Source organism: Hemiscyllium ocellatum, chromosome 32 (genome assembly GCF_020745735.1).
Source record: "Hemiscyllium ocellatum isolate sHemOce1 chromosome 32, sHemOce1.pat.X.cur, whole genome shotgun sequence".
In the NCBI taxonomy this organism is placed as follows: Eukaryota; Metazoa; Chordata; class Chondrichthyes; order Orectolobiformes; family Hemiscylliidae; genus Hemiscyllium; species Hemiscyllium ocellatum.
The window spans coordinates 13836980-13862784 of NC_083432.1; the positions used below are offsets into that span (position 1 = coordinate 13836980).

Genomic DNA, 25805 nt, shown 5'->3' on the forward strand with positions numbered 1-25805 from the left:
TTGGTGAGGTCGCAGTAGGAGCATTGTGTTCAGTTTGGGTTACCTTCCTATAGGAATGATATTATTAAACTAGAAAGAGTGCAGAAGAAATCTACAAGGATGTTGCCAACACTCAATGGTCTGAGTGATGGAAAGAGGTTGGACAAGCTAGGACTTTTTTCTTTAGAGCATAGGAGACTGAAGGGGGATTCTAATAGAAGTGTATAAGATCATGAGAGGCATGCTTAGGGTAAATGCACTCAGTCTTTTTCTCACGGTTGGGAAATCAATTAGATTCCCTACAGTGTGGAGACAGGCCCTTCAGCCCAACCAATCCACACCAATCCTCCGAAGAGTAACCCACCCATTTCCCTATGACTAATACACCTAACACTATGGGCAATTTAGCATGGCCAATTCACCTGACCTGAACACCTTTGGACTGTGGGAAGAAACTAAAGCACCCAGAGGAAACCCACATAGACATGAGGAGAATGTGCAAACTCCACACAGACAGTCGCCCGAGGCTGGAATCGAACCTGGGACCCTGCTGCTGTGGGACAGCAGTGCTAAGCACATGTCTAAAAAACAGCAGTTTAAGGTTAGATGGGAAGAATAAAAGGGAACCTGAGGGGGCAATGCTTTTACACAGACAGTGGTATGCATATGAACTGAGCTGCCAGTGGAAGTGGGTACATTGACAACATTTAAAACGCATTTGGACAAATACTTGGATAAGAAAGGTTTAGAAGGATATGGACCAAGTGCACAGAAATGGGGTTAGTGTGGATGGACATTTTGTCTGGCATGGGCCAGTTTGGGCCAAAGGGCCTGTCTCTGTGCTGTAGGACTCAAAAAAAAAGAAAAAGGTGTCAGCAGCCATTAATAAAATATTTTGTATATAGTCTGAAAGAAGTGCAGATGCTGTAAATCAGAAACAAAAACAGAAATTGCTAGAAAAGCTTAGCATGTCTGGCAGCATTTGTGAAGAGAAAGCAAAGTTAATGTTTTGGGTCCAGTGATCCTCCCTCAGTTTCTGTTTTTGGTTTTGCAATATGGTGTTTTTCTGAAGAAGGTTTAGTGGAAGATTTAAATTGGAATACTCAGAGCTCATTACTAGAATTTCTGTATGAATGGCCTAGACTTGGGTGTGTAGGATGCAATTTTGAAACTTGCTGATAATTCAATATTTGGAAGCATTGTGAACTGCAAAGTGCAATACAGATAATACCTTGATTATCTGAAGGATATGAGTGGGGAGTATTTCGTTCAGTTAATTGAACTCAGGTTAATTGAGTGTCAGATAATATAATCTAGCCAAGCATCGGAACCTTGCAGTCTTGCCAATAATCTGAAATTTGGGTAATCAAATGCCAGATAATCGAGGTTCCTCTGTAGACTTCAAAAGAACATCAAAGGCTAGTGACATGGACAGACACATGGCAGAAGTAGTTTAATACAAGGAGATGTGAAGTGAAGGATTTTGGTAGGAAAAATGAGGCGAAGTAATATGAAATAAAGGATACAATTCTCAAAAGGCTTTAGAGGGGACCTTGGATAAAAGTACACACATCACTGAAGCTGGTTGAGAAAGTGGTTGATAAAGGGATACATGGATTGCAAAATTCAACATAGTCATAAAGACTCTTGCCAATTTTTATAGATACACCAAAGAAAGCATTCTATCTGGTTGCAGCACAGCTTGGTATTCCAGCTGCTGTGCCCAGGACTGTAGGAAACTACAGAAAGTTGTGAATACAGCCCAATCCATCATGCAAACCAACCTTCTAATGATTGACTCTATCTACACATCCTGCTGCCTTCCACTCCAGTTACAATCTCTTCCAACCTCTTCCATTGGGCAGAAGGTACAAAAGCTTAAAGTCACGTACTAACAGATTTAAGATCAACTTCTTCCCTGTTGTTATCAGACTTCTGAGCAGACCTCTTATATTTTGAATTTGAATGTTGATCTCACTCTTTGTGCACCTTCTCTCCAGCTATAACATTCTTCATTCTGTCCTATTGCCTTAATATAATTCATATGGCATGATTTGCCTTTAGTGCACGTAAAACAAAACTTTTCACTCTATCTTGATTCAGTAAAAAAAATAAATCAAATCAAAAAATGAGGAAATCACAGTGAACATTTATAAAAGACTGGTTGGTCCTCAACTAGAGAAAGGCATCCAGTTCTTGTAACCTTACTTCAAAAAGCCCTGAGGTTTTCAGAGACAGTACAGAATGTTTTTATAAGAATATCCAGGGATGAGGAACTTCATTTATGTGAATGCATTGGGGAATCTGAGGCTGCTCTCCTTGGGGCAGCGAGGTTTGAGGATGGATTTGATAGAGGTGCTCAAGATGATGAGGGATTTTGTACAAACTATTCTCACTAGTGGCAGGATCAAAATACAGAGCATGCTAATTAAGGACAGTTGTCAAAAGAAAATAATTGAATTAAATCATTTTTTGTCACGTGTATTCAATACAAAATACAATGAAAAGTGTGTACCATTGCCATACACAAGTGTCATTCACATTAATTAAAATAAAATTTTAAAAAAGAAAGATAACTTAAAAATTTTCCACTGCTACAGTCCTACTTGAGGCTATGCCAGGCCCCGTCAGAACCCAAGACAAAATCAGGAAAAATCATTCTTTCAAAGCAAGTGGTTAGGATCTGGAATACACGGGCTGAGAGAGTGATAGAGGTCATTTTAATCATGGCCTTCCGAAGGAAATTTGATAATTATCTGAACATTTTTAAAAATACAGGCCTCTGGTGATAGGGTAGGGAGTGAGATGAGCTGTACCTGTCTTGCACAGAGCTAGAACAGAGACAGAGAGCTGATTGGCTTCATTCTCAGCTGTAACCATTTTATACTTCCATCAAGTGAACATCTGAGACACCAATCTTGTTTCTCTCTTCAAAGATGCTACCTGACCTGATGACTGTAAACCCATCAGCAGTGAACTTGGGAGAGAAAGCTGCCTGTGATAGGCGAAGCAGCACAAACATGAGTGGCAGCAATCAGCAGGTCAGGCAGAGCCCTGAAGCCGGAGGAAATGTCTGAGTAAAAGCTGGATATCACTAAGGCCAGAGGTAGCACAGCCGCAATGCAGTGGCTAGGCGAAGAATGTGAGTCTGAGGCCCAGGGAGTGGATCCAGGAGGTGGGGTGACAACGTGTGTCTACTACTGGGGATTGAGAGATGGCAAAAGGCAGGGAGAGGAGCTGCAAGGCAGGAAATTGAGACTGCAAATCAGAGAGAGGAGCTGCAAAAGGCCCATTGTGATTTTAAACTTTTCAACAAAGGAATATTACTATTGTAATGAAGGTTTGTATTTGCAGATACATTCTATTTTGTTCAAAGCTACATAGATTTATAAAAATACATTACTGGGGAAGACCATTAAAGCAAATTATAAAAAATGATTCCAGAAAGGAAAAGGACACATTCATGAAATGGAAATAAAACAAAGCACTGCAGATGCTGGAAATCTGAAACAAAAAAAAATAGAAAATGCTGGAGAAACTCAACAAGTCTGGCAGCATCAATAGAGAGAGAAACAGAGTCAATGTTCCTGATCTAATTCTGAAGATGGGTTACTTTTTACCAACAGATGCTGCCAGACCTGCTGAATTTCTCCAGCAATTTCTGTTTTTGTTTCACATTCAAAATATGGTTTGGTCAGATTCGCTGAGAAAGTGACATGGCTTATATTGATACTGGGTTTATGGTTCTGTGTCAATACTGGAGCTGATATCCTGCCCTAGTCTTTGTATCATTGGTACTGCCCTCAATCTGTCATGGGTATTTACATTTCAAGTTATTAAAATGAACAGTAGTCTGGGATCTGAGTTGGAATTGGAAATGTCAATGCTAGTGTCCAACCTGTTCCAGTTTTCTGGTATAGGTTCTAATTTTTAGCACTGTTCTATGTGTTTTGATCTTTATTCATTGCAATTGGTTCATTGTCTTCTCTTTAGGTCGTGAAGTAACAAATGCTATGAATTTGTAAAACAAGCAAACTAGAAATCTGTAACTTTGCTGTGTTGAAGGGTGCTATCACAAATTAATGGTAGGTCTCTTTAGCTATATTCATCTTGTTATCAGAGCTGGTGCAGAAGACTGAGCCAGGGCTCCATTGGTAACAGACTTGCCTATGAGGCCACTCCAGAGATTTGAGAACATAATCTGCACTTGGACGGTATACAAGACAGCACTGTATGAAATGTTCTCTTTGATTCTCTCTGCCCTCTCAGCTGGATGTAAAAGATCCCATTTCAAACTAAAACAAAGGAGATGTCCCTAATGTCCTGGTCAATATGTTTCTTTCGACCAATAACTCCAAAACACATTATTTAGTCATTTATCTCAGTAGACTAAGTAGATATTGCCTTAAATTCCATTAAATTAAATTAAAACAATTTTTTTTTCATTACATTATTGTGGAAGGAGTGTTATTCTGAACTTTTTATTTCCCTATTTTTCTAATTTATTCCTATGATTTTGCCCTTTTGAAGATCTGTAATGCTGAAATAAAGGAATTATTTCTTTATTTTTCTACTTTTTTTCTTATGAATTTGTACACCAGGATCTGTACCTAGGTATCTTTGTACCCAAATGGCACCATAAGTGGCAACTTGGAAACTTTTCACTATACTCATGCAAGTACATGTGACAATAAAGTTAATTTAATTAAGTTATTCCATTGAGGTTTGTGAGAATTTTTTTGTGCAAAAAATTGACTGTCACATTTCCTCAAATACACCAGCAATTAGATTCATTCTATAAAATATTTTAGGACAAAGTGAGAACTCCACCCTCCTCTCTGATTTATCACCATTACCCCCAACCCCACCTCCGTCACTCTCTGCTACCTTGCCCCCAGCCCCATCCCACTCCCATTTATTTCTCCATCCCCTCGGCTCACAAGCCTCATTCCTGACGATGGGCTCTTGCCCAAAATGTTGATTCTCCTGTTCTTCGGATGCTGCCTGACCTGCTGTGCTTTTCCAGCACCACACTCTCTCATCTATAAAATATTTTGTTCGCTACGAGGCAATTTGAATGTCCCGAGATCATGAAAGGTACTATGTAAATGAAAGCTATTTCTTTTATCATGTTAATTACATTTTTAAAAACCCCACAATTTATCTTAAGGTTTCAAGAAACTGTTCATCCACTCCCTTAATTCCATCCAACATTAAATCCAAACTTAGAGTTAAGGGACAATAAAACAAGCATCTTCCAAAGTAGTCATCAAACACCATTTTTATTGATATCAATACCACCAGAAGCTGAGAAACATTAGTGCAACTTGTTCTATAAATGTATGAAACCTGTTTTTCAACCATCAGGAAACAAGATATAAATAACAATATAGAAAAAGCAGAAAAAAACACACATTGAACACAAACATGAAAAATGTGCTGTTGTCTGCCCAAAATGATCCAAACGATTTTCTCTTTCTGTTATATAAAGCTGATAAATAACTTAAATACATTTTAAGATTTTATTTACCTACAAGCTGTACACATGAGGTAGAAAAATAATTTTATTTTCCCTTAGAGCATCAACAGATAAATTAATAAAGCAATGGGTTCTGCCCCAGAATCTTTAATGGAACTTTTTTTGCATCTATGAAGTATTTCAAACAGGTCGTAGTTTTCTAGTTTACTCCTTTTCAGAGACCTGCAATTGCATAGGGATACATAAATAAGCTTCACCTTGAAGTGTTTTCTGATTAGATTAGATTCCATACAGTGTGGAAACAGCCCAACAAGTCCACACCGACCCTCCAAAGAGTAATCCACCCAGACCCATTCCCTCCGAATGATGTACTGAACACTATGGGCAATTTAGCAAGGCCAATTCACTAGACTGCACATCTCTGGATTGTGGGAGGAAACCCACACAGACACGGGGAGAATGTGCAAACTCCACACAGACAGTCGCTCGAAGCTGGGATCAAACCTGAGACCCTGGTGCTGTGTGGCAGCAGTGCTAACCACTGAGCCCCTGTGCTGCTTTTTATTTCAAAAGCCTGTACCGATGGAATTCCAACAGCAAGTTCACCAGAATATCACAATGCCTGTCTTTATGGTTCTTATTTTACTGCATGGAATATCTCATTTTACAACAGCATGCTTAGCATGACACACTGCAAGGGAGCCATTTTGACTTGCCATATTCCATTTACTGTTTATTTCAATGGGGAATAAATCAACTGTTTTCTTAAGCATCGGGGGTGACCACGCTGCTTCAAGCACACTTGTTAACATATTTGCAAGCAACTCCCATTTGTATCATTGCAACATAGTCCTAGAACATTGTATAAGTGTTAAGGCACTAGGAAGGTGCACTTGTTGCTGTAGTGGTTGTACCCAAAATTTATTTCAAAAATATAATATATTACAAGTAGTTCTTTTTTTTAAATTAATTCATAGAATGTGGGCACTTGATCATCATTTATTGTCTATCCCTGATTGCCCTTGAGAGGGTGGTGGTGAACTGCCTTCTTGGAGCTGCAGTCCTTGGTGCTGTTAGGGAGGAACATGAACCATGATTGACCCCAGTGACAGTGAAGGCATGGTGATACACTACAGGTACCAAGTCAGGATAGTCTGTGGCTTGGAGGGGCATTGCAGATGGTAGTGTTCCTATGCATCTACTGCCCTTTTCCTTCGAGATGCTAGAGGCCACAGGTTTGGAAGGTGCTATCTAAGGAACCTGGGTGAGTTGTTGCAATCCACCTTGTTGATGGCATTCGTAACTGCTACTGTGAGTTCATGGAGAAAGGATTTTACAGAAATGTATTAAGCAGCCAGCTAAAACAAAGCATGCAGAGGAAATTAAACCATAAACACTGCTACTAGCTTTGATGAGAAAAGTGTCAAAATCTCCTTTGCCAGGCTCGAAGCTGGTCTGTTGGGTTATATACTTCACTCAGTTATTGTTCAGTATATCACAGGCACTTTGAAAAATCACAAACAGTGTGAAAGCAGGCTATTTGGCTCATTGAGTCCATACCAACCCTCTGAAGAGCATATCATCCCACCCTTGTAATCCCACATTTCCAATGGCTAAGGTACCAAGCCTACACATCCTTGAACATAATGGGCAATTTAGCCTGACGAATCCATCTAACCTGCACATCTTTGGACTGTGGGAGGAAACCAGAGTATGTGGGAGGAAAGCCACACAGTCACAGGGAGAATATACATACACCACACAGACTTTCACCTGAGGGTGGAATTGAATCTGGGTCCTGTGAAGCAGCAGTGTTAACCATTAAGTCGCCATGCTGCTCCCAGTAACTTTTCTCAGCAACTTGCTTCCACCAGCAGACAAAAATGCATCTTTAAATGCTTGGCAATGAAACCAAACATGCAATATGACTGTGCAGGATACAATTAATACTGCACTGGTCACTGCGCCGATATGTAAAGAAATCCTTGTGAAGTATTTTTCACATTTTATGTATCTCCACTGCATACCAAATACACATTTGTGTAAAAACACACTTTGATGCAGATTTTTTTCGATGTTACCATTAGTATTTGGGGCAAAGTTATTTCCTAAACTAGGTCTGTTAGTAGAAACGCATCTATTCCAGTTTAGATTAAAAAATAAACTTTAAGCTTCTTACAATAGTCCATAAAAACTTGTAAAATAAACATCAATATTTACATTATAGACATGCACCAATTACCATATCTTAAATAATATATCTTAATTTTCAAAAAGGCTAGTATGTCTCCATTCGAGATTCTCATTACTAGTTTTATCAGCTTGTTTATACCTTTGATGGACTCCCAACATCACCTGAGTGTAAATGTGAATACAACTTTCCCTTTTCATTTTGAGTATTATTAAGTAAAAAAGAAATATTCACAATGTTGGCCTTTGTTTCTTAGAGGAAAAGAAACCATTTTTAGGGGCAGGGAAAGAATTGATGAAGTATCCGCAACTGCATTGCACAATGCACTGATCGGCTTGAATACAAGGAGACATGTAAAAATGAGAAAATTAAGATGAAATTCAAGCAAAATATTTTCACCCAAAGTCAATGCACATTGAATCTCTGCAGTGTGGAAGCAGGTCATTCAGCTCATTGAGTCCACACTGGCCCTCTGCAAAGCATCCCACCGTCCCCTACTCTATCTCTGCATTTCCCATGGTTAATCCACCTAGCCAGCACAACCCTGGACACTATGGGCAGTTTAATATGGCCAATCCATCTAACCCACATATCTTTGGGACTAAAAGAGGGAATCAGTACACACAAGGGGTGAATGTCAAACTCCACACAGACGGTCACCCAAGGGTGGAATCAAACATGGGTCTGACACTGTGACGCAGCAGTGCTAACCACTGAGCCACCATGAAGTTAAATACATAATAGATGTCAATTTAAGATGGGGGATTTAGAAATGAAGTGAGAAGTTAACTGGTAGGGTTGTGATCAAGAAAAGGATAGTCTTGTTGTGCTTGCTAGGGGTCATTCCTAATTTTCTATGTTTGAGACAATTTGCCAAATGTTGTGGTTTAAGTGACAATAAAACTGTCAACATTTGCTGTCATTAAAACTGTGAGAATGACAGCAGGTTCCAGCGTCTAGGCATGCAGAGTTCAGTGCAGAAATCTAGACATTGCTGCAGAGATTCCCTGTTCCATCTCAGAGTGCCCTATAGAAGTCCTGAGGATGGAAATCTTTAGAAGTCATTTGAATTTACATGAACTTCCAGTTTTTACAATTTAATCTCACTTTAAAACCCTTCAACTATACTAAGCTTTGTTGAATGAGATGTAATTTTTTTTAACAACATGCAAAATTATAATTATTTATGAGCAACATCTTTGATCCTGATAAACAAATATCATTTGAGTTATGCAAAATTTCTTCATTATGATAAAAGTTTTAATGCTAATAAAAAATATTTTTGTTTTAAAGTTTATTTACAGTATTTCAACTTCTATCTTGCTCCCGTGTGTACATCTCAATTTTTATTTCACTGTCTGCAAAATGGTTAAAAAGTGATGCACATTCAGTGCATTTTACTTCCTGTTTAGCTGTCTGTGAGAAAGGTTTAATGTTATAGGCCACTTAGTTTGCTTGCTGACAATCACTATTACTAAATGCAAAAGATCCACTGGAGTAGATGCCAGAATCAAATGAATGCCTGGAAATGTGAAATCCACATCACAGGAATCACTAGATTTTTGTGGGCAGCTTTCCTTAAGATCAAAGATAAAAGCAGACATTTCCCTGTTCACCACAAAGTCTGGGGCTTGATGTCCCACTTCTGGGAACAGAACTAGCCATTCACACACCGCAGCATGAGAACAGGATTTAGATCAAACAAGTTTTATAAGCAGATTTTATGTTTAAGATGTGTATTTTCTTTTGCTAAAAGTTATACTATATTGTTCTACATTTTGACAACTATTGATTATTTTTGAAAGACTGTGAGAGTCTCTCTTACGTAGTCATCACACGTGATCACTAACCAGGAATCTGTAGCCTCAGCGAACGTTACTCATTGTGCATGCATTTCATTCACAACATGCTATGCAGGTGACTGAGTAGCAGAACAGCTGAAAGAACGCAGGGACAAACCTAGATAAAGGTTAATACTGTCCTGGGGGCATGTTGGTTCAAAACTTGAGCAGAGGTTAAATAACAGCCTCCATCAATCTGACTATGAGATGAAGGCTCCTTTGAACAATGATGGGTAGAGGAAGTTGCAGTCCCTCTCACACCCTGTATCATAGGAGGTTTTGTTTGCACTCTTTATAGGATTGGCCCAAAGATAACAAACAGTTTCACCCATTCCCCAGCACTGCATCCACAATTTCAAAGAGAGCATGTTTAAGCAGTCAGAATACCTTTGTGGGTCATTATTTATTTACTGGTCACTCTTTAACTGAAATGAAATGAAGGAGAGTATTCTAAAACCATCTTGTGTGGCTTCGATCAATTTGGCCAATTATGCCAGCCAACGCAAAATCCCAGCACACATTTTGGACTGTTCTGACAATTGGATAGATCTGGATTTCCGAATGAAATGAATTGTGTAAGTATCTTCTGAAGTAAGGTTCTTTAAATTCCAAAAGCTTGCATTTTCAATAATGGAGTCAATGAAATTTATCTCGAATGTTTTACAAGTGTCTTTTCTGGGCTTATGAGTTTGTCTCATTATTACAAGAGACCACAAACCGTGGTTTTATTTTGTTATCCTCTTCTTCATTGTCTCATTTTCTTCTTGTTAGTGCTTGCAAGTGTAAATCTCTTCTCTTTGAGAACATTGCTGGCACTCCACATAGCAGCACCATTGCACCTGACAGTGGCAGGCTCTGTGCACCAGGAGGCTCTGGGTGTTATAACCCTGGCCACAGCACATACTTTCACAGTTTGTCTCCTTTGAGCAGACCCTGCCCGCAGTTCCTGGAGAGTATTTACTCGGTCGACAGAAACTTGGGGACTCCTCGATGTAAACGAGATCTGTAGTCCTTGGGATGTGGTTCTTTATGGTGTAACTGTGCTTTTTGGGGCTGATGAGCTCAGTTTCACCTGTGGCATCATTAGTGATGCTGTGAACTCTAACAGCAGTTTCATATTTGAGCTTGAGAAGTTTTCCTGTTTCATGGAAGGATGCGAGTTGCTTCCAGCATGTTCTAACTGCACAGGACCCAGAGACACCATGGCATTTACAAGTGGTCTTCAAACCACTTTTCACAGCCTGAAAGATGGAGAAATACAGTGAGTAGACAAGGATATAACACTAACTTAAACACCAGCCATTAGAACCCTGTTCTGTTTTGATCTCTGTGCTTATTTATTTAAAGAGCTTCAGAGCACATTACTTTCTACTCAACTTTAGAATTAAAGGAGCAAAAACATTGTGGTTACACTATTGAATTCATAATCCATAAAGTTCAATGAATGATCTGGAGTTCATGTCGCACAACAGTAGCTGAGATCTTTATTGTATTAATAAAACAACAAGTTAGTACCTGCAATAGAGACCATCCAAAGCTGTCCTCTGAACCAGTTGGAAGCAATTCAGTTAGAGAGGGACAACAAAACCGGCCTCTCTAACAGTGCCCTTCCTATGAATGAAGTGAAAAATATTCCACTCGCACAGCAATAAAATAAATGAATCTGAATTCTTTTGGAAATAGCCACACTGCATTCTGATCAATTAACTATATTAAATGAAAAACTGTAGCCACCTTCGCAAATGGAAACTTATTTCCACATCTCAAATGCTATCACGTGAACTCAGACAGGGTCAGATTGATTTCTGTCAGATTCGTAGAATGGAATATCACGGAACTGTCTTTCGGACCAATTTCCTGACTTGGGAATTGTCAATTGAATTATTCTCCTCCCTCTGATTAAATTAGGTGATTCCATGTCAGTACAGATCGTACATAAGCTGTTTGAAGGAGTAAGTTCACTTGGTCATATGTTTTTCCTTAATTCCATTCTCCATTCATTTGAGAACTCCTCCTAAAATATCATGACAATATGACAATTAGTCGTCTTGTAAAACAGCAACTCAGAAATGCACACATCGTGGAGGTCACGTTTAGGTATTGGTGTTAAAGGTGTGATAGCAAATTGGCAGCTAGTTTTACAATTCTCTCTATTAATAGAAATAAAAATCATCAGAGGTATAAAATGGGCTGTAGCTTCACAATTGTTCCTTCCACACTCTTGCATGAATGTAAAATGATCCCCTTGTCCACTCTGCCATCTTTCTAGATCATGCAGATCAGTAAGACAAATAACCAAGGGTTTAATTTTGTTTGAATTTTACTAAAATAATGTTTGGAACATTTCCATTTAATCAAATTTTGCTTTCAAGATGAAAAATCAGGGAGTGTCTCTCATCTAAATGAACTTTGTGCTCTCAATCTACTTCCCATGATTGAAAGACTACAAATATAGATTGATCAATGAAACCTAAGCACAATGTTATAACCTTCACCACACAACGAACAGACAGATCTGAAAGAAAGCAAGTGTGACCTCCTTTTATTTTTGAGGCAGCTTTCTCTTTTTATTGTGGTTAGTTACAACACCAAACATTGATTCTGCAAAAAAATGCAAATTCAGTAGGACTAAGCCCTGAATTATTTGCCTCAGTTGATGCAGCCACTTTCTTGTAGTTTCAGCTTAGGGCCCTTATTGAATCTAGCCACATGGAGAGCTGAAATTACTCTTGTTCTGTCAGTAAGGATCACCAACCAAATCAATCCAAGACACTGCCAACTCAGTTCATGCCAAAATACTGCAAACTTATTCTTAATTTGAACTAACACATTAACTGTGGAATCAGGTTCACACATATCCTCTCATAATTGTTCTTAAAAATATACAATGAAGTAGTGGGATTTTTTTTGTGTGGTGTACACTTACAGCAGTGTACACAGTGATCTACCCTACACATTCTGTGCTTTACCTGATCCCAAAGACCAGGGTGCTGACAGTAGGAGTCAAAAATCTTCCATTTCAACATTAACATACTCAGTCTGTTAAGCACAAAATGAACATCCACAAGTAAATTAATCATGCAACTTTGAAAATGTCACACATCTGGAAATTAAGCTCTATGAATGTTAACATGCAAATATCTCATAATATCTTTCTGCATTATATGTACAGAGAGTGTTTGTAATTCTTTAAATGGAAGGTGACAATGTAATACAGTCCAGACTGCAAGTTGTAATTTACATAAGATTTCAGAAGTTTTACTCTTTTAAATTTAGCTTAACCCACTTTGAACAAGTATAGCTTTGATAAGTCAGTATGCAAAGCTTATCCCAGTCAATAGTGGATTAGAAGAGCTTCAAATCCCTAAGTGACCATCTCTAGTTTCCTAAAAGCATTGCAATGCTTTACACTCTTTGCATAAACATGCTTTATCCTGACTAATTCCTTATTTGCAGTTCTTTGCATTCACTCAGTAAATACTCTTCAGGCGATATTCCTTATCAGACTGACAGGTAACCTGCTAACCCCTGCTCTCAGCCCCCTGCTATATCAGTACTTGGGTACCTGGTAGCTGCAATTAAAGTACAAAGAGCTTCGGTTAGAAAACACAATTGGCATACAAATTTAAAATTTTCCAATATAAAATTTCTATGGTTGCAAATTTAATAATCACATTAACCCGAAGGATTATATTGCACTAACACAGCAGACTATAACTTTGCCCAGTAGCTAGTATCCAGTTAGAAGACCTGGATGTTTGTCATTTTATTTTGTAAAACAAAACTGGTAACAAATTGTAGAAACTTAGATTGATTGTGATGTTATAGTGACTGATGAAACGATAGCTTTCTTGGAATGTTTTGCTTGTCAATCACAAATAATTCAACCTGCAGAAAATATCAACCCTAGGAATTCAGCATGATTTACTGACTTTCTTTCAATACTTTCGCTTTTTAATACCATGTGTCGAGTAAAGTTGAGACCCGAAGCATTAAGGAGGCAAGCTCACACTTGCAATTCTCCTCCAAATGAATTGCTTGCCTCAGTCCAGGGGAAACAGCAAGCCAAGCCTAGATATTTTGTGCATATGGACAGCTTTAAAGAAGGGCAGGAAAATAATTTCCCAAACCATCATCTCCTTATACAGCAGCAATTCCTCATGTTCAAAAAGCTGATCAGATTTTTTTTGTACACTATACTTTATTTCATCCTAAAGATACAGCCTGTCTCAAGTTAGAAGTGAAGGTCTTCTGAATAGGCAAACGTGGAATGGAGCTTCGGATCCCAGGAATACTCACAACATTGTTCCATTCAGTCATTTCAACAGAAGAACATGCTGATCGTTGGTAAAAATGGCCATCTCCTTAATTCAGTCCATATACTTCGAAACCTGCACATCAGCAAGTTTGTAAGATCTGCCCATGACGAGCACAATCAAATCAGCCTGTTTTGTTAACACCCCCCAATCCACCGCCTTCAACATTCATCACCATTGACATACAGTGACAACAGGATGTATCAACCACAAGATGCACTTCAACAACTCACCATAACTCTTTCAACACCACCATCCAAAACTGCAACTGTTACCATCTAGCAGAACAAGGGTAGCAGATACATGGGAACACCAACACCTCCAAGTTTCCCTCCATGTCACGCAAGATCCTGACTTGGAAAGATATCTCTGCTTCTTCAGTATCACAAAGTCAAAATGCTGGAACTCATTTTCTGCTGGTGTACCGACATGATATAGATTGTAGTGGTTCAAGAAGGCAGTTTTCTCAAGGGCAATTAAATAGGGACAATAAATGATAGCTTAGCCATGGACGTTCACGTCTTGCAAAAGAATAAATTTTAAAAAGAGATGGAGGAAGGTAAAGAGGGCCTATGCCTCAAATGAGTGATTAGGGCAATGAGTTTTACATTATCACAAATACTAGAAACTAAAATTTTATTTTGAACGCAAGTGAGTATGGAAAATTGGGGAAAGGAGCTGAAAATGTGTTGCTGGAAAAGCGCAGAGGGTCAGGCAGCATCCAAAGAGCAAAAGAATCGACGTTTCGGGCATGAGCCCTTCTTCAGGAATGGAAGAGAGCTTCTTCATGGAAGGCATCCTTGCAAGAGGATTTGCAGTAGGTTAAAATCTTCGAGGAGAAAGTGAGGACTGCAGATGCTGGAGATCAGAGCTGAAAATGTGTTGCTGGAAAAGCGCAGCAGGTCAGGCAGCATCCAAAGAGCAGGAGAATCAACCTTTCAGGCATCAGCCCTTCTTCAGGAAAATTGGGGAAAGAACAAGTTCAGAAGAGGAGAGTTGACAGTCTTTACATAGACAGCAGTAAATACAGAGTAAACTGGCCATAAATATTGTAGCTGTGGAGTATTTTATTCAATCAAAAGACATTGATTTGGGTGATAGTGGAAATTAGGGATGGACAAGAAATGCTGGCCTTGTCAGCAATGTTCACCTCCCATGTCCGAATAAAAGACGAAAAATTGTAGTGAAGGAGGAAAATGGTTAGGCATTAAGATAGACCAAAGGGATAAAAAAAATCATTTCCTGTATTGTACATTCCTATGTCCTGTTATATAGTCTCTTCAAGGATCACATGACAAATGTAAGTGCATGAGTAGTGCTTTTGTAAATTGGTTCACAATGGAATTTGGGAAGTGGCGTGAAAATAGTAAGATTTAATGTAAAAACAGGGATAAACTTCTGAGGCCCTATAAGGCTCTGGTTAGGCCACATTTGGAGTATTGTGCACAGTTTGGGCCCCATATCTAAGAAAGCATGTACTGACCCTGGAGCTTGTTCAGAGGAGGTTCATGAGAATGGTCCCAGGAATGAAAAGCTTAACATTTGAAGAAAGTTTGAGCACTCTGGGTTCATACTCAATGGAGTTTAGAAAGATGAGGGGTATCTAATTGAAACATACAGAATACTGAATGGCCTGAACAGAGTAGATGTTGGGAAGATGTTTCCATTGGTAGGAGAGACTAGGACCCGAGGGCATAGCCTTAGAGTAAAGGGGAGACTTTTTAGAATGGAGTTAAGGAGGAACTTCTTCAGCCAGAGAGTGGTGAATCTATGGAATTTATTGCCACAGACGACTATGGAGACCAGGTCATTGAGTATATTTAAGACAGAAATAGTTTTTTGTGTTTCAAGAGGATCAAAGGTTACAGAGAGAAAGCGAGAAAATGGAGTTGAGAAACCTATCAGCCATGATTGAGTGGTGCATCAGACTCGATGGGCTGTATGGACTCATTTCTGCTCCTACATCTTAAGGTCTTATCACACAAGGAGGCAGAATATTAGCAGAGCAAGTTTTTTACTGCTTGCAGATGTTCCCAACTAAAGTCCACTTGTAAAGTAAAATGTAAAGTGTACATTTTATCAATCACATTTTAATAACTTGCTAAACTTAAATTTGGATCCAACTTTTCAGAAAGGAGGTAAGAGTCTGGGAATATATATGATAATAGAGTCAGGTCATTTTTTCTGATCAGAAAGTGATACACTTTTAACATCATAGCTTATAAGGGGACAGTGATCTCAAAACAATTACTTAACAGCTCACATAGACAGGAGGAATTCCTCACCTTGATGCCCACATTGGTATTGTGCATATCGACCCGGGCTCTCAGGTCCTTGCTGGCTTTCCTCGGTCCCAGGAAGTGCTTGATAAATTTAATGCTGTACTTGAGATTGTCCCCACAGCCACCCCATTGCCATGCTTCTCTGTTTTCCAGATCCGGGGACTCATCACAGGTACAACGCTCCATGCGGCCTGAGCTACAAGCCTTGGCCAATGAATGTGTGAGTCCAGCTGAAGAGATAGCAAACAGGAAGGCAGTCTCCTTAAAACCTGAAAGCGAAGGATCAAAATTATTCGCACAACATTGTATGAAGTAACAAATAACATTCGAGCCACACAAATACCAAGCAATGACCATCTTGAATAAGAGACAATCTAACCACTTCCCCTTAACATTAATGGTGTGTCCATCACTGAAATCCCTGCTATCGACATCCTAGGAGTTGCCATTGATGAAACTGACTAGAATCACCACATAAACACTGTGGCTACAAGAGCAGGTCAGAGGCTAGGAACACTGCAGGGAGTAACTCCCTGCAAAGCCTGTCCACCATGTACAAATTGCAAGTCAGAAGGGTAATGGAATACTCCCCATTTGCCTGGATGGGTGCAGTTCCAACAAGCGTTACACTCAACAAACTTGTCAGTGACATACATGACAAAGCAGCCCACTTGATTGGTACTGCATTCGCAAGCATCCACTCCCTCCACCACTGGTGCTCAGTAGCAGCAGTGTGTACTATCTACAAGATGCATTGCATAAATTCACCAAAGATCCTTAAACAACTCCTTTCAAACCCATAACCACTTCTATCGAGAAGAACAAGGGCAGCAAATACATAGGAATACCACAACGTTCAAGTTCCTGTCCAAGCCACCCACCATCCTGACTTGGAAATATGTCATCATTCCTTCACTGTCACTGGACCACAATCCTGGAATTCTCTCCCTAAAGGCATTGTGGGTCAATCTAAAGCATGTGGACTGCAAGAAAATAGCTCTCAGTAGTTCAAGAAAATACCTTCTCAAGGGCAACTCGGGACGGGCAATAAATGCTGGCCAGCCTATGATGCCCACATCACACAAGTGAACTTTGAAAAATGGCACTGGAGCTGGCTGCACATGATTGGGGTCATACTTCAGCTCACTGTACGACTGATTAAACGGGAACTGTAATCATCCTATTTGTCATAAATTTCACATCATTTAATGAGAATATTTACTGTGTAGTTAAGTAAAACAGTTAATCAGAGGAAATTTCAAAGCATTTTTTGAAGCGCCGTCAGCCCCTGTGCACTGGGGCCGTGATCCAGTCCTGCCTCAACTTAAAACTTCTCATCCTGTGTTCCAATCCCTTCTTCAACTCATCTTTCCCTGCCTATATAACCTTCTCCAGGCCTTCAATACTCTGAGGAATCTGTGTTTCTGTTTCTTTTATCTCTGACTACCTTTGTGTCATCATTAGCAATTTTGCCTCCAAACATCTAATCCCTAAGCTCAGAAACTCCTTTCTTAAAGTTGTCTGCCTTGACTGCTGTTCTCACTCTGAAAATGTCTTACCACTTTAACCAAATTGCCTGTCCTCAGACATGGCTCAGTGTCAAGTTTTGGTTAAAGCACTCCTGTGCAATGCCTTGGGATATTTTACTATTTTAAAAGCATGTTAGAAATTTGAGTTGTTGTCTTTGAGTCCCAAAGCAGCTATCAAAAGTTCCATTCCATACACAAATCAATGACAGAGTAAAAATGTTTTACAATTCAAAATTTTAAAGTAAGCCTTTATGATATAATTGAAACAAACCTTCATTACTGGGCTGCTCTCAATAACTAGGCACAAAGTTAAAAAAAAAACAAAAGAACACAGTGTTTTGGGTAGACACAAATAGTGATAGTGGTTACACTAAGATTTCGAAGACTTTGGGAAAAGTTAAAAGGAAGACCACTATTTAGTTTAATCTCAGGTGGAGAATTTGAGAAGAACATTTTGCATCCATTCAAAATTCAGTTGCCCAGATAACTACACAGCAATGAGACCATCTATCATCTCGGCACAACAATTAACCCCAGTACAAAATCGAACTTCCTTCATTGCTAACAAACTTTTACCTCAATACTTTTCCTAAAAGACTGTTTCACTTGCAATAAACTTGACAGAAAGAAATACTCCCTAAAATTAATCACCAGCTTACCTTTTACATGTTTGTACCTATGCACCTTTGTTCTACAGTCATTATTTAATTATAAATACAGCTGCAAATGAATCAGTTGCTATTCCAATGTCACTATTCATCTTCATTGTTTTCCTTTAGGGCATTAAGAATCAACCACATGATCTGAGATCAAAATCAAACATAGGCTAGACCTGATTAGTGGTAGGTTCTCTTCCCTGAAAGGACAATAATGACCAAATTGGACTTATCTACTAACCACCAGCTTTTGTTGTCATTTCCAGTGCAAATTACCAGATCCATCACATTCAATTTCATAGCTTGCCATGATAGCATTTGAATTATTGTTTATTTTTTGCCTAGTGCAGCCACTATGTTAAAAAAATTAATATTATTACTTTCAAGTAATGAACTATTAAATATCACTCGATAAACTCATAACATTTCAAAAATTAAAACTGCAAGTTCATAGAAAAACAAGTGCAAACACAATTCATTTAATAGCAGACCTACTCTGGATGTATAACATTCCAAAACAAAGATAAACACTTGCATCCTTTACTTTTTTCAATACTTTTCATCCTTTTTCTGACAAAAGATCATCAATGTGAAAGACTGTTTCTTTGAGGCTACCTGAGTTGTAGTATTTTCTGTTTTTTAATATGCTTGGATATTTCATTCTGCAGATGATTCAGTGGCTCCTTAGTATTGATATCCAGCCCTCAGAATAGACTAAGCTTTCTATTGATGCAAGAGACTGTTTAGATGCAGCAATGCACCAAAAGTTGCTGGATAGTTAAAACAGTATTGAATCTATACTATTGAAAATGCCTTTCACTATACCATTTTTGTGCAGACACTTGTATTCCATATGAATCCCTCCCCACCTTATATCATCTCATTCAATCTCCACACTTGTCTGTCCCTTTCTTCCTCATGCATGCGTCTAGCTTTGTTTTACACATTTATGGAAAAAAAACAAGAAAGTTGCAGGAAGATCTCAGCAGGTCTGCCAGCATTTATGGAGAGAGAGAAACAGTTAATGGTTCAAGTCCAAAATGATTCTTATTCAAACTGAGGGCAACTGGATATGTGGTGGGTTTTGTGCTATTGAAAGTAGGGATGAGAAGGAAAAGAAATAGGTAAGATTAGGGATAAGGGAAGAGATTAAATGACAGAGATGTCAGGCATCAAAGTGTGAATAACAGAATAATGAACAGCTCTGTCTGAAAGCAAAGAAAAATTAATCAAAACTGAGACAGAGCTGAAATTGTCAAAGGCAATGTTGAATCCAGAAGGCTGAAAAGTTCTTCCTTGAGAGATGAATCCTGAGCTCACATTGAGCTTCTTGGAATATAACAGCTGGACAAGGACTGAAATGAGAGCAGGAGAGTAAGGTGGGGAATTAAAATGGCATTAGCTGGGAGCTCCAGGTCATGTGGATTGAGCAGAGCCATTCTGCAAAGCAGTCACCCAATCTAAGTTGGCACTCTTTTATCTCTAGTGGTCACATTATGAGCAACGAATATACAGACTAGATTGAAAAATAAAACACGAAAATTGCTGCTTCATTTTGTGATGAGTTTGTGGCTCTGGACAGTAAGGAGACTGGAGGTAAAATGTCAGGTGCTGCATCTTCTGAAGTTGCATGGGAAAATACCATAAACTGGGGGCAAAGTCTTCAGAGCTCTTAGAGCACTGGAGCAGAATGATGTGGCAGGAACATTCCTCACAAGACACTGAAAGGAGAGATGATATGTTTGGTGGAGTTGCTGCTGGAGTTGGCAGAAATTTAATGTAGAGGCTGGTGTGGTGAAAGGGGAGCCTTATCATGGTTCTTCAAGGGAGGGAAAGGATGAGAGTAGAATGGGTTTGATGTGATTGAGGTCACAATCAACCAGTATAAAGAATAGTCTTTTAGGAACAATGTTTTGGAAGGTTGCAGATATAACAGCGAAACCGAAAGACTGAAATCGAATCCTGACAGAACACAGGATGTGAAGTGTAGGTCAAGGTAGCTAAGAGAGTCAATGGGCTTATAATGAATAGTAGTAGATAGGCTATGCGTCTAGGCTCATCATCTCAACCACTCCATGTCAGAACAAGTTCAACATTGTCATACTCTCTGAAGAGATTTCTCCTGATGCTCTTACTAAATTTATTATTGACATTCTTACCTGTATATGCCCTGGCTCTGCAAAAATGGAACCATCTTCTCTATTAAATGTTTTCACGCATTAATTGTTCCTTTCCCAGAAAAACATCTGAGCCTTGTAAATTTTAAATCTTACTCTGGAGTTTTTAATCATGGTGTTATATTGGAGATAACTAATAGCTGCCTTCTGTGTGTTAATTATTCTAAATATTAGCCCAAAGATCCCCTTGATTATTTTGTAATTACTGGTGGATATTCATTACGTCTTCTGTGAACTACTTGAGATCACCTTCAATGTATTACAACATAAATCTTACACTGCATAATCTGAATATATATCATTTTCCACCATTTCTAATCAATTAATTAATATGCAACTTATTTTAACTATTGTAGCACTAGATTTCTTTTGCAAATTCTATTTCATATTTTTCTCAAATGGTGTTGCAAAGTGTATTTTCTGAAGGCACGCAGTTGTTCTTAATCTCAGCTTCAAAAATGTGCAAAGCCATTCTGAAGAAGGGTCACTGGACCCAAAACGTTAACTGTGATTTCTCTCCACAGATGCTCCCGAACCTGTTGAATTTTTCCAGCAGTTTCTATTTTTGTTTCCAAAAATGTGCAATTTGATTCACATTGTTTTCTGTATACAGGCTGGCCCAGCTCAGCAGTCCCCTTAAAAAGATCAACAGCTTCATCAGGTTAATGTAGATTTTAAAAGAGAACAAAAGCATTTCTCCATTATGGTCACATTTTTCTGACTAATATCATTTGTCACCATCTTCACTTTCAACTTCCAGTGCCCAGTTGATAAAAGGATGCCACTTCAGCGCAATTGTACTAAGTAAAATTCCTGGTCTGTGTGGAGGAAGATGATTTCAGGCATGACAGGAGTTGGTAATGTTACAACAGTCCTGCCTGCTCTAGGAGTTAACAGCAAAGGAAAGAAAATCAGCTAGTGCCTCTGCTTCTAGGTACAGTTCAAATATAAGCAGAAATTGCTGGTGAAAGTCACAGGTTGGGCAGAATCTGTAGGAAGAAACATACAGGGAACATTTCTCAAGTCCAGTGATCCACTACACTCAAAACGTTAACTCGGCTTTCTTCGCATAGATGCTGCCAGAACTACTGAGTTCCACCTGAAATTTCTAATTTTGTTTTAGATCTCCAGCATCCACAATTCTTTGTTATATTTTATTCAAATTATGAATAAGCAGGAAATGCAGCAGAGCTGGACTGAGGTTCTTAAACATGAATACTGATCAAGTATATAACTATAATCAGGACTTATACAGGTGAGGTATTCCCCAGGTAAGGTCCTGGGGAGTGTTCCTGAACAAAGAGACCTTGGTATGCAGGTTAATAGCTCCTTGAAAGTGGTGTTGCAGGTAGATTGGTTAGTGAAGAAGGCGTTTGGTATACTTTCCTTTATTGGTCAGAGCACTGAGTATAGGAGTTGGGAGGTCATGCTACAGCTGCACAGGACATTGGTAAGGCCACTTTTGGAATATTGTGTGCAATTCTCATCTCCCTCCTACGGGAAGTATGTTGTGAAATTTGAAAGGATTCAGAAAAGATTGACAAAGATTTTGCCAGTGTTAGATGGTTTGACCTATAGGGAGAGGCTGAACAGGCTGGGGCTGTTTTCCCTGGAGCATCGGGGCTAAGGGGTGACCTTATAGTGGTTTAAAAAACCATGAGGGGCATGGTTAGGGTAAATAGACAAGATCTTTTCCCTGAGGTGGGAAAGTCCAGAACTAGAGGACATAGATTTAAGGTGAGAGGGGAAAGATTCAAAAAGGGACATAAGGGTCAACATTTTTACAGAGAGGGTGGTGCACGTATGGAATGAGCTGTAGAGGAAGTGGTGGATGCTGGTACAGTTACAACATTGAAAGGACATCTGGATGGGTTTATGAATAGGAAAACTTTAGAGGGATATGGATCAAGTGCCGGTAAATGGGACGAGATTAATTTAGGATATCTGGTCGACATGGACAAGTTGGACTGGACAGTCTATTTCCGTGCATACGTCTTTATGACTCTATGACTATCATCTGTAGGACTACACTCACAGCAAGACAGCACCTCCCAGAAAGCAGGGGATAAAAATGAAATATTTTTGAAAAATAACAAACTAGACTATTAATAATAAGGTGGTGAGATAATACTCAGAAAAGCAATTGAGCTGCTAAATTACACTGCATTTGCATCACTGATTCTGAACAAATATATATTCTTAAATCTTTACCACAATGTTACATGCATAGGCTTAAGGGACTTTTAATTAAAATATGACAAAATTTAGAAGGTCCCTTTATTCTGAAATAATAATCTGATGAATATAAAATAATCAAATTTATGCATACCGTACAATTATCACTGAAGTAACTCCAAAGAGGTCAGTGTCCTATCACCAGGTCCTTGACACATGAAGGGTCCTTGACACTGATCCACCTCCCTCAGAGCCAGCTCTCACAGTGACAGGATGTCTGACACTCCTGTTCTTATCTGTCAGCCAAGGCTCCTTGACTGGTCCAGATTAACAGCCCCAATCATGGAAATCATATTCTATGTGGTCCATCTGGCTGCCTTCAATACAATCACTACATCCCTCCCCCTCTAAGTTCAAGGACACAGGCCAGTTCTTTTTTCAAAGCTCCTCCTGAGTTCCTCCAACTCTACCTCTGTTACAGGTGGCATGTAACACACAGCAGCTTGCCTCTTGGAAGAAATTCACTCTCTTCTTCAGGTGGCAAAGATATTGAGGCGGCAACATTCACCATGTTCATCTCAAATTCTGAGGTATCTTTAACACTTGATGGAGAGGGAGAACCCATGGGTTCCGGAACTGTCAGTAAGAGTGTTGAGGAGCTGGGCACATTTTGCTCCCAGACCATTTGACAGTTTGCAGCTTTCATATGGTCCACATGGTTGTTTAGGTCCAACTTTATATGTCACTGGACCTGACCTTGTTTTACCATGCCTCTTAACCAAGCAGGGGTATTCCCCTAATCCCTGCACTAAACTTCACCCCCTGAAATAAACTGTCTCTCTCTCACTTACAGCATAGAACATTACAGCACATTACAGGCCCTTTCGCCCTCGATGTTGCGCCAACTTGTAAAATAATTCTGAAGCCCATCCGACCTAAACTATTTCATTTTCATCCATATGTTTATCCAATTTAAATGCTCTTAAGGGTGGCGAGTCTACTACTGTCGCAGGCAAGGCATTCCACGCACCTACTACTATCTGGGTAAAGAACCTACCTCTGATATCTGTCTGATATCTATCACCCCCCAATTTAAAGCCATGTCCCCTCGTGCTGGCTATCACCATCCAAGGAAAAAGGCTTTCACTGTCTAACCCTGTGATTATCTGAAAATCTCAATTAAGTTACCTCTCAACCTTCTTCTAATGAAAACAGCCTCAAGTCCCTCAGCCTCTCCTCATAAGACCTTCTCTCCATACCAGGCAACATCCTAGCAAATCTCCTCTAAACCCTTTCCAAAGCTTTCATATCCTTCCTGTAATGTGGTGATCAGAACTGCACGCAATACCCACAATGCAGCCACATCACAGTTTTATACAGTTCCAACATGTCCTCATGGCTCCGAAACTCAATCCCACTACCATATGCCTTCTTAACAACTCCATTAACCTAGGTGGCAACGTTCAGGGATCTATGCAAATGAACACCAAGAACTGTCTGCTCATCTACACTATCAAGAATCTTACCATTAGCTGATTACTCTGTATTCCTGTTGCGCCTTCCAAAGTGAATCACTTCACACTTTTCCCACATTAAACACCATTTGCCACCTCTCAGCCCAGCTCTCAGCTTATCTATGTCCCTCTGTAACCTGCAACATCCTTTGGCTCTATCCATAACTGCACCAACTTTAGTGTCATCTGCAAATTTACTAACCCATCCTTCCACGCCCTCATCCAGGTCATTTATAAAAATGACAAACAAACAACAGTGACCCCAAAACAGATCCTTGTAGTACCCCACGAGTAACAGAACCCCACAATGAATATCTTCCATCAATCACCATTCTCTGTTTTCTTTCAGCTAGCCAATTTCTGACAAAAGCAGCTAAATCACTCCCAATCTGTATCTTGTGCAGTAACCTACCAAGGGGAACCTCATCAAACGCCTTACTGAAATTCAAATACACCACATCAACCGCTTTACCCTCATCCATCTGTTTGGTCACCTTCTCAAAGAACTCAATAAGGTTTGTGAGGCGCGACCTACGCTTCACAAAACCATACTGACTGTCCCTAACCAACTTATTTCTTTCTCGATGATTATAAATCCTATCTGTTATAATCTTTTCCAGCACTTTACCCACAACTGAAGTAAGGCTCATTGGCCTATAATTACCAGGGTTGTCTCTACTCCCTTTCTTGAACAAGGGGACAACATTTGCTATCCTCCAGTCTTCTGGAAATTTTCCTGACAACATAATGATCAAAGCTAAAGTATCTGCAATCTCCTCCATGGCTTAGTGAAGTCTTGTGCCCAGCACTGGTAATCCTGATGCCACTTCTCCCACTCCCCCATCCAGGAAGATCAGATATAACCTGGTTCAGAGTCTTCTCCTCATTAGTACTGTGCTGGAGCTACCCCTGTAGTTGTATGAAGGGTGGTTCTATAATCAAATAGGAGCTGGGACAATTGGTAGCGAGTGAAGCTGCCGGCAGCTTCTTTAACCTGCCTTCAAAGTTTGGACTGGTCTTTCCACCAGACCATTACAAGATTGATAGTATAGAGCTGTCTTTGTATGCCAAAAGCCACTCAACTTTTAAAAATACTCAAAATCCCTGTTGGTAAATGTTGGCTTGTTGTCTGTGACCAACACTTCTGAGAGTCCGTGTTTTGCAAAAGATGCGCGCAGTTTTTCTATTTCCATGCCCGTGTTTGACAAATGAATTTATGCACGTCCTGCCAACTTGAGTGGGCGTCCACAATGACTAAGAACACTGAGCCCATCAAAGAACCAGAATATCAACGTGTAACCGAGACCAGGGTTTACCCAGTCATTTTCATAAATGTGGGGGAGCTGCTGGTGGTAATTTTTGTCTATTTTGGCACTCTGGGTACTGCCCAACCAATGTGGCTATGTCTGCATCCAATCCTGGCCATCGGGCATAACTTTTCACCAACATCTTAATTTTGAAAACCCCTAGATGACTTTGATGGAGTTGATATAGTATACGGCAGCAATCTCTGCTCGGGACCACATTTTTGCCCACCATAATTATATGTGCCCTTGGCAGTGATCAGGTCTTTCTGGATCCAAAAAGGTTTCAGTTCTGGTTGTAACTTCGATTTCTCCCATCACCACCAACTTTTTCAGTTTTGCCAAGACTGGATCATCCTGTG

The 25805-nt window shown here is 39.5% G+C and overlaps 1 protein-coding gene across 1 annotated transcript in view; it reads right to left on the minus strand.

Moving 5' to 3' along the window:
• Positions 1-5446: 5446 nt before the first annotated feature.
• wnt9b (wingless-type MMTV integration site family, member 9B) overlaps positions 5447-25805 on the minus strand; it is a 41983-nt gene continuing 21624 nt past the window's right edge. Inside the window, exons 3-4 of the mRNA XM_060848804.1 lie at positions 16092-16357; positions 5447-10731 (exon numbers count right to left, since the gene is read on the minus strand). Of these exons, the coding sequence (XP_060704787.1) occupies positions 10258-10731; positions 16092-16357 (740 nt within the window). The 3' untranslated portion in view covers positions 5447-10257. The remainder of the gene's footprint in view (positions 10732-16091; positions 16358-25805) is intronic.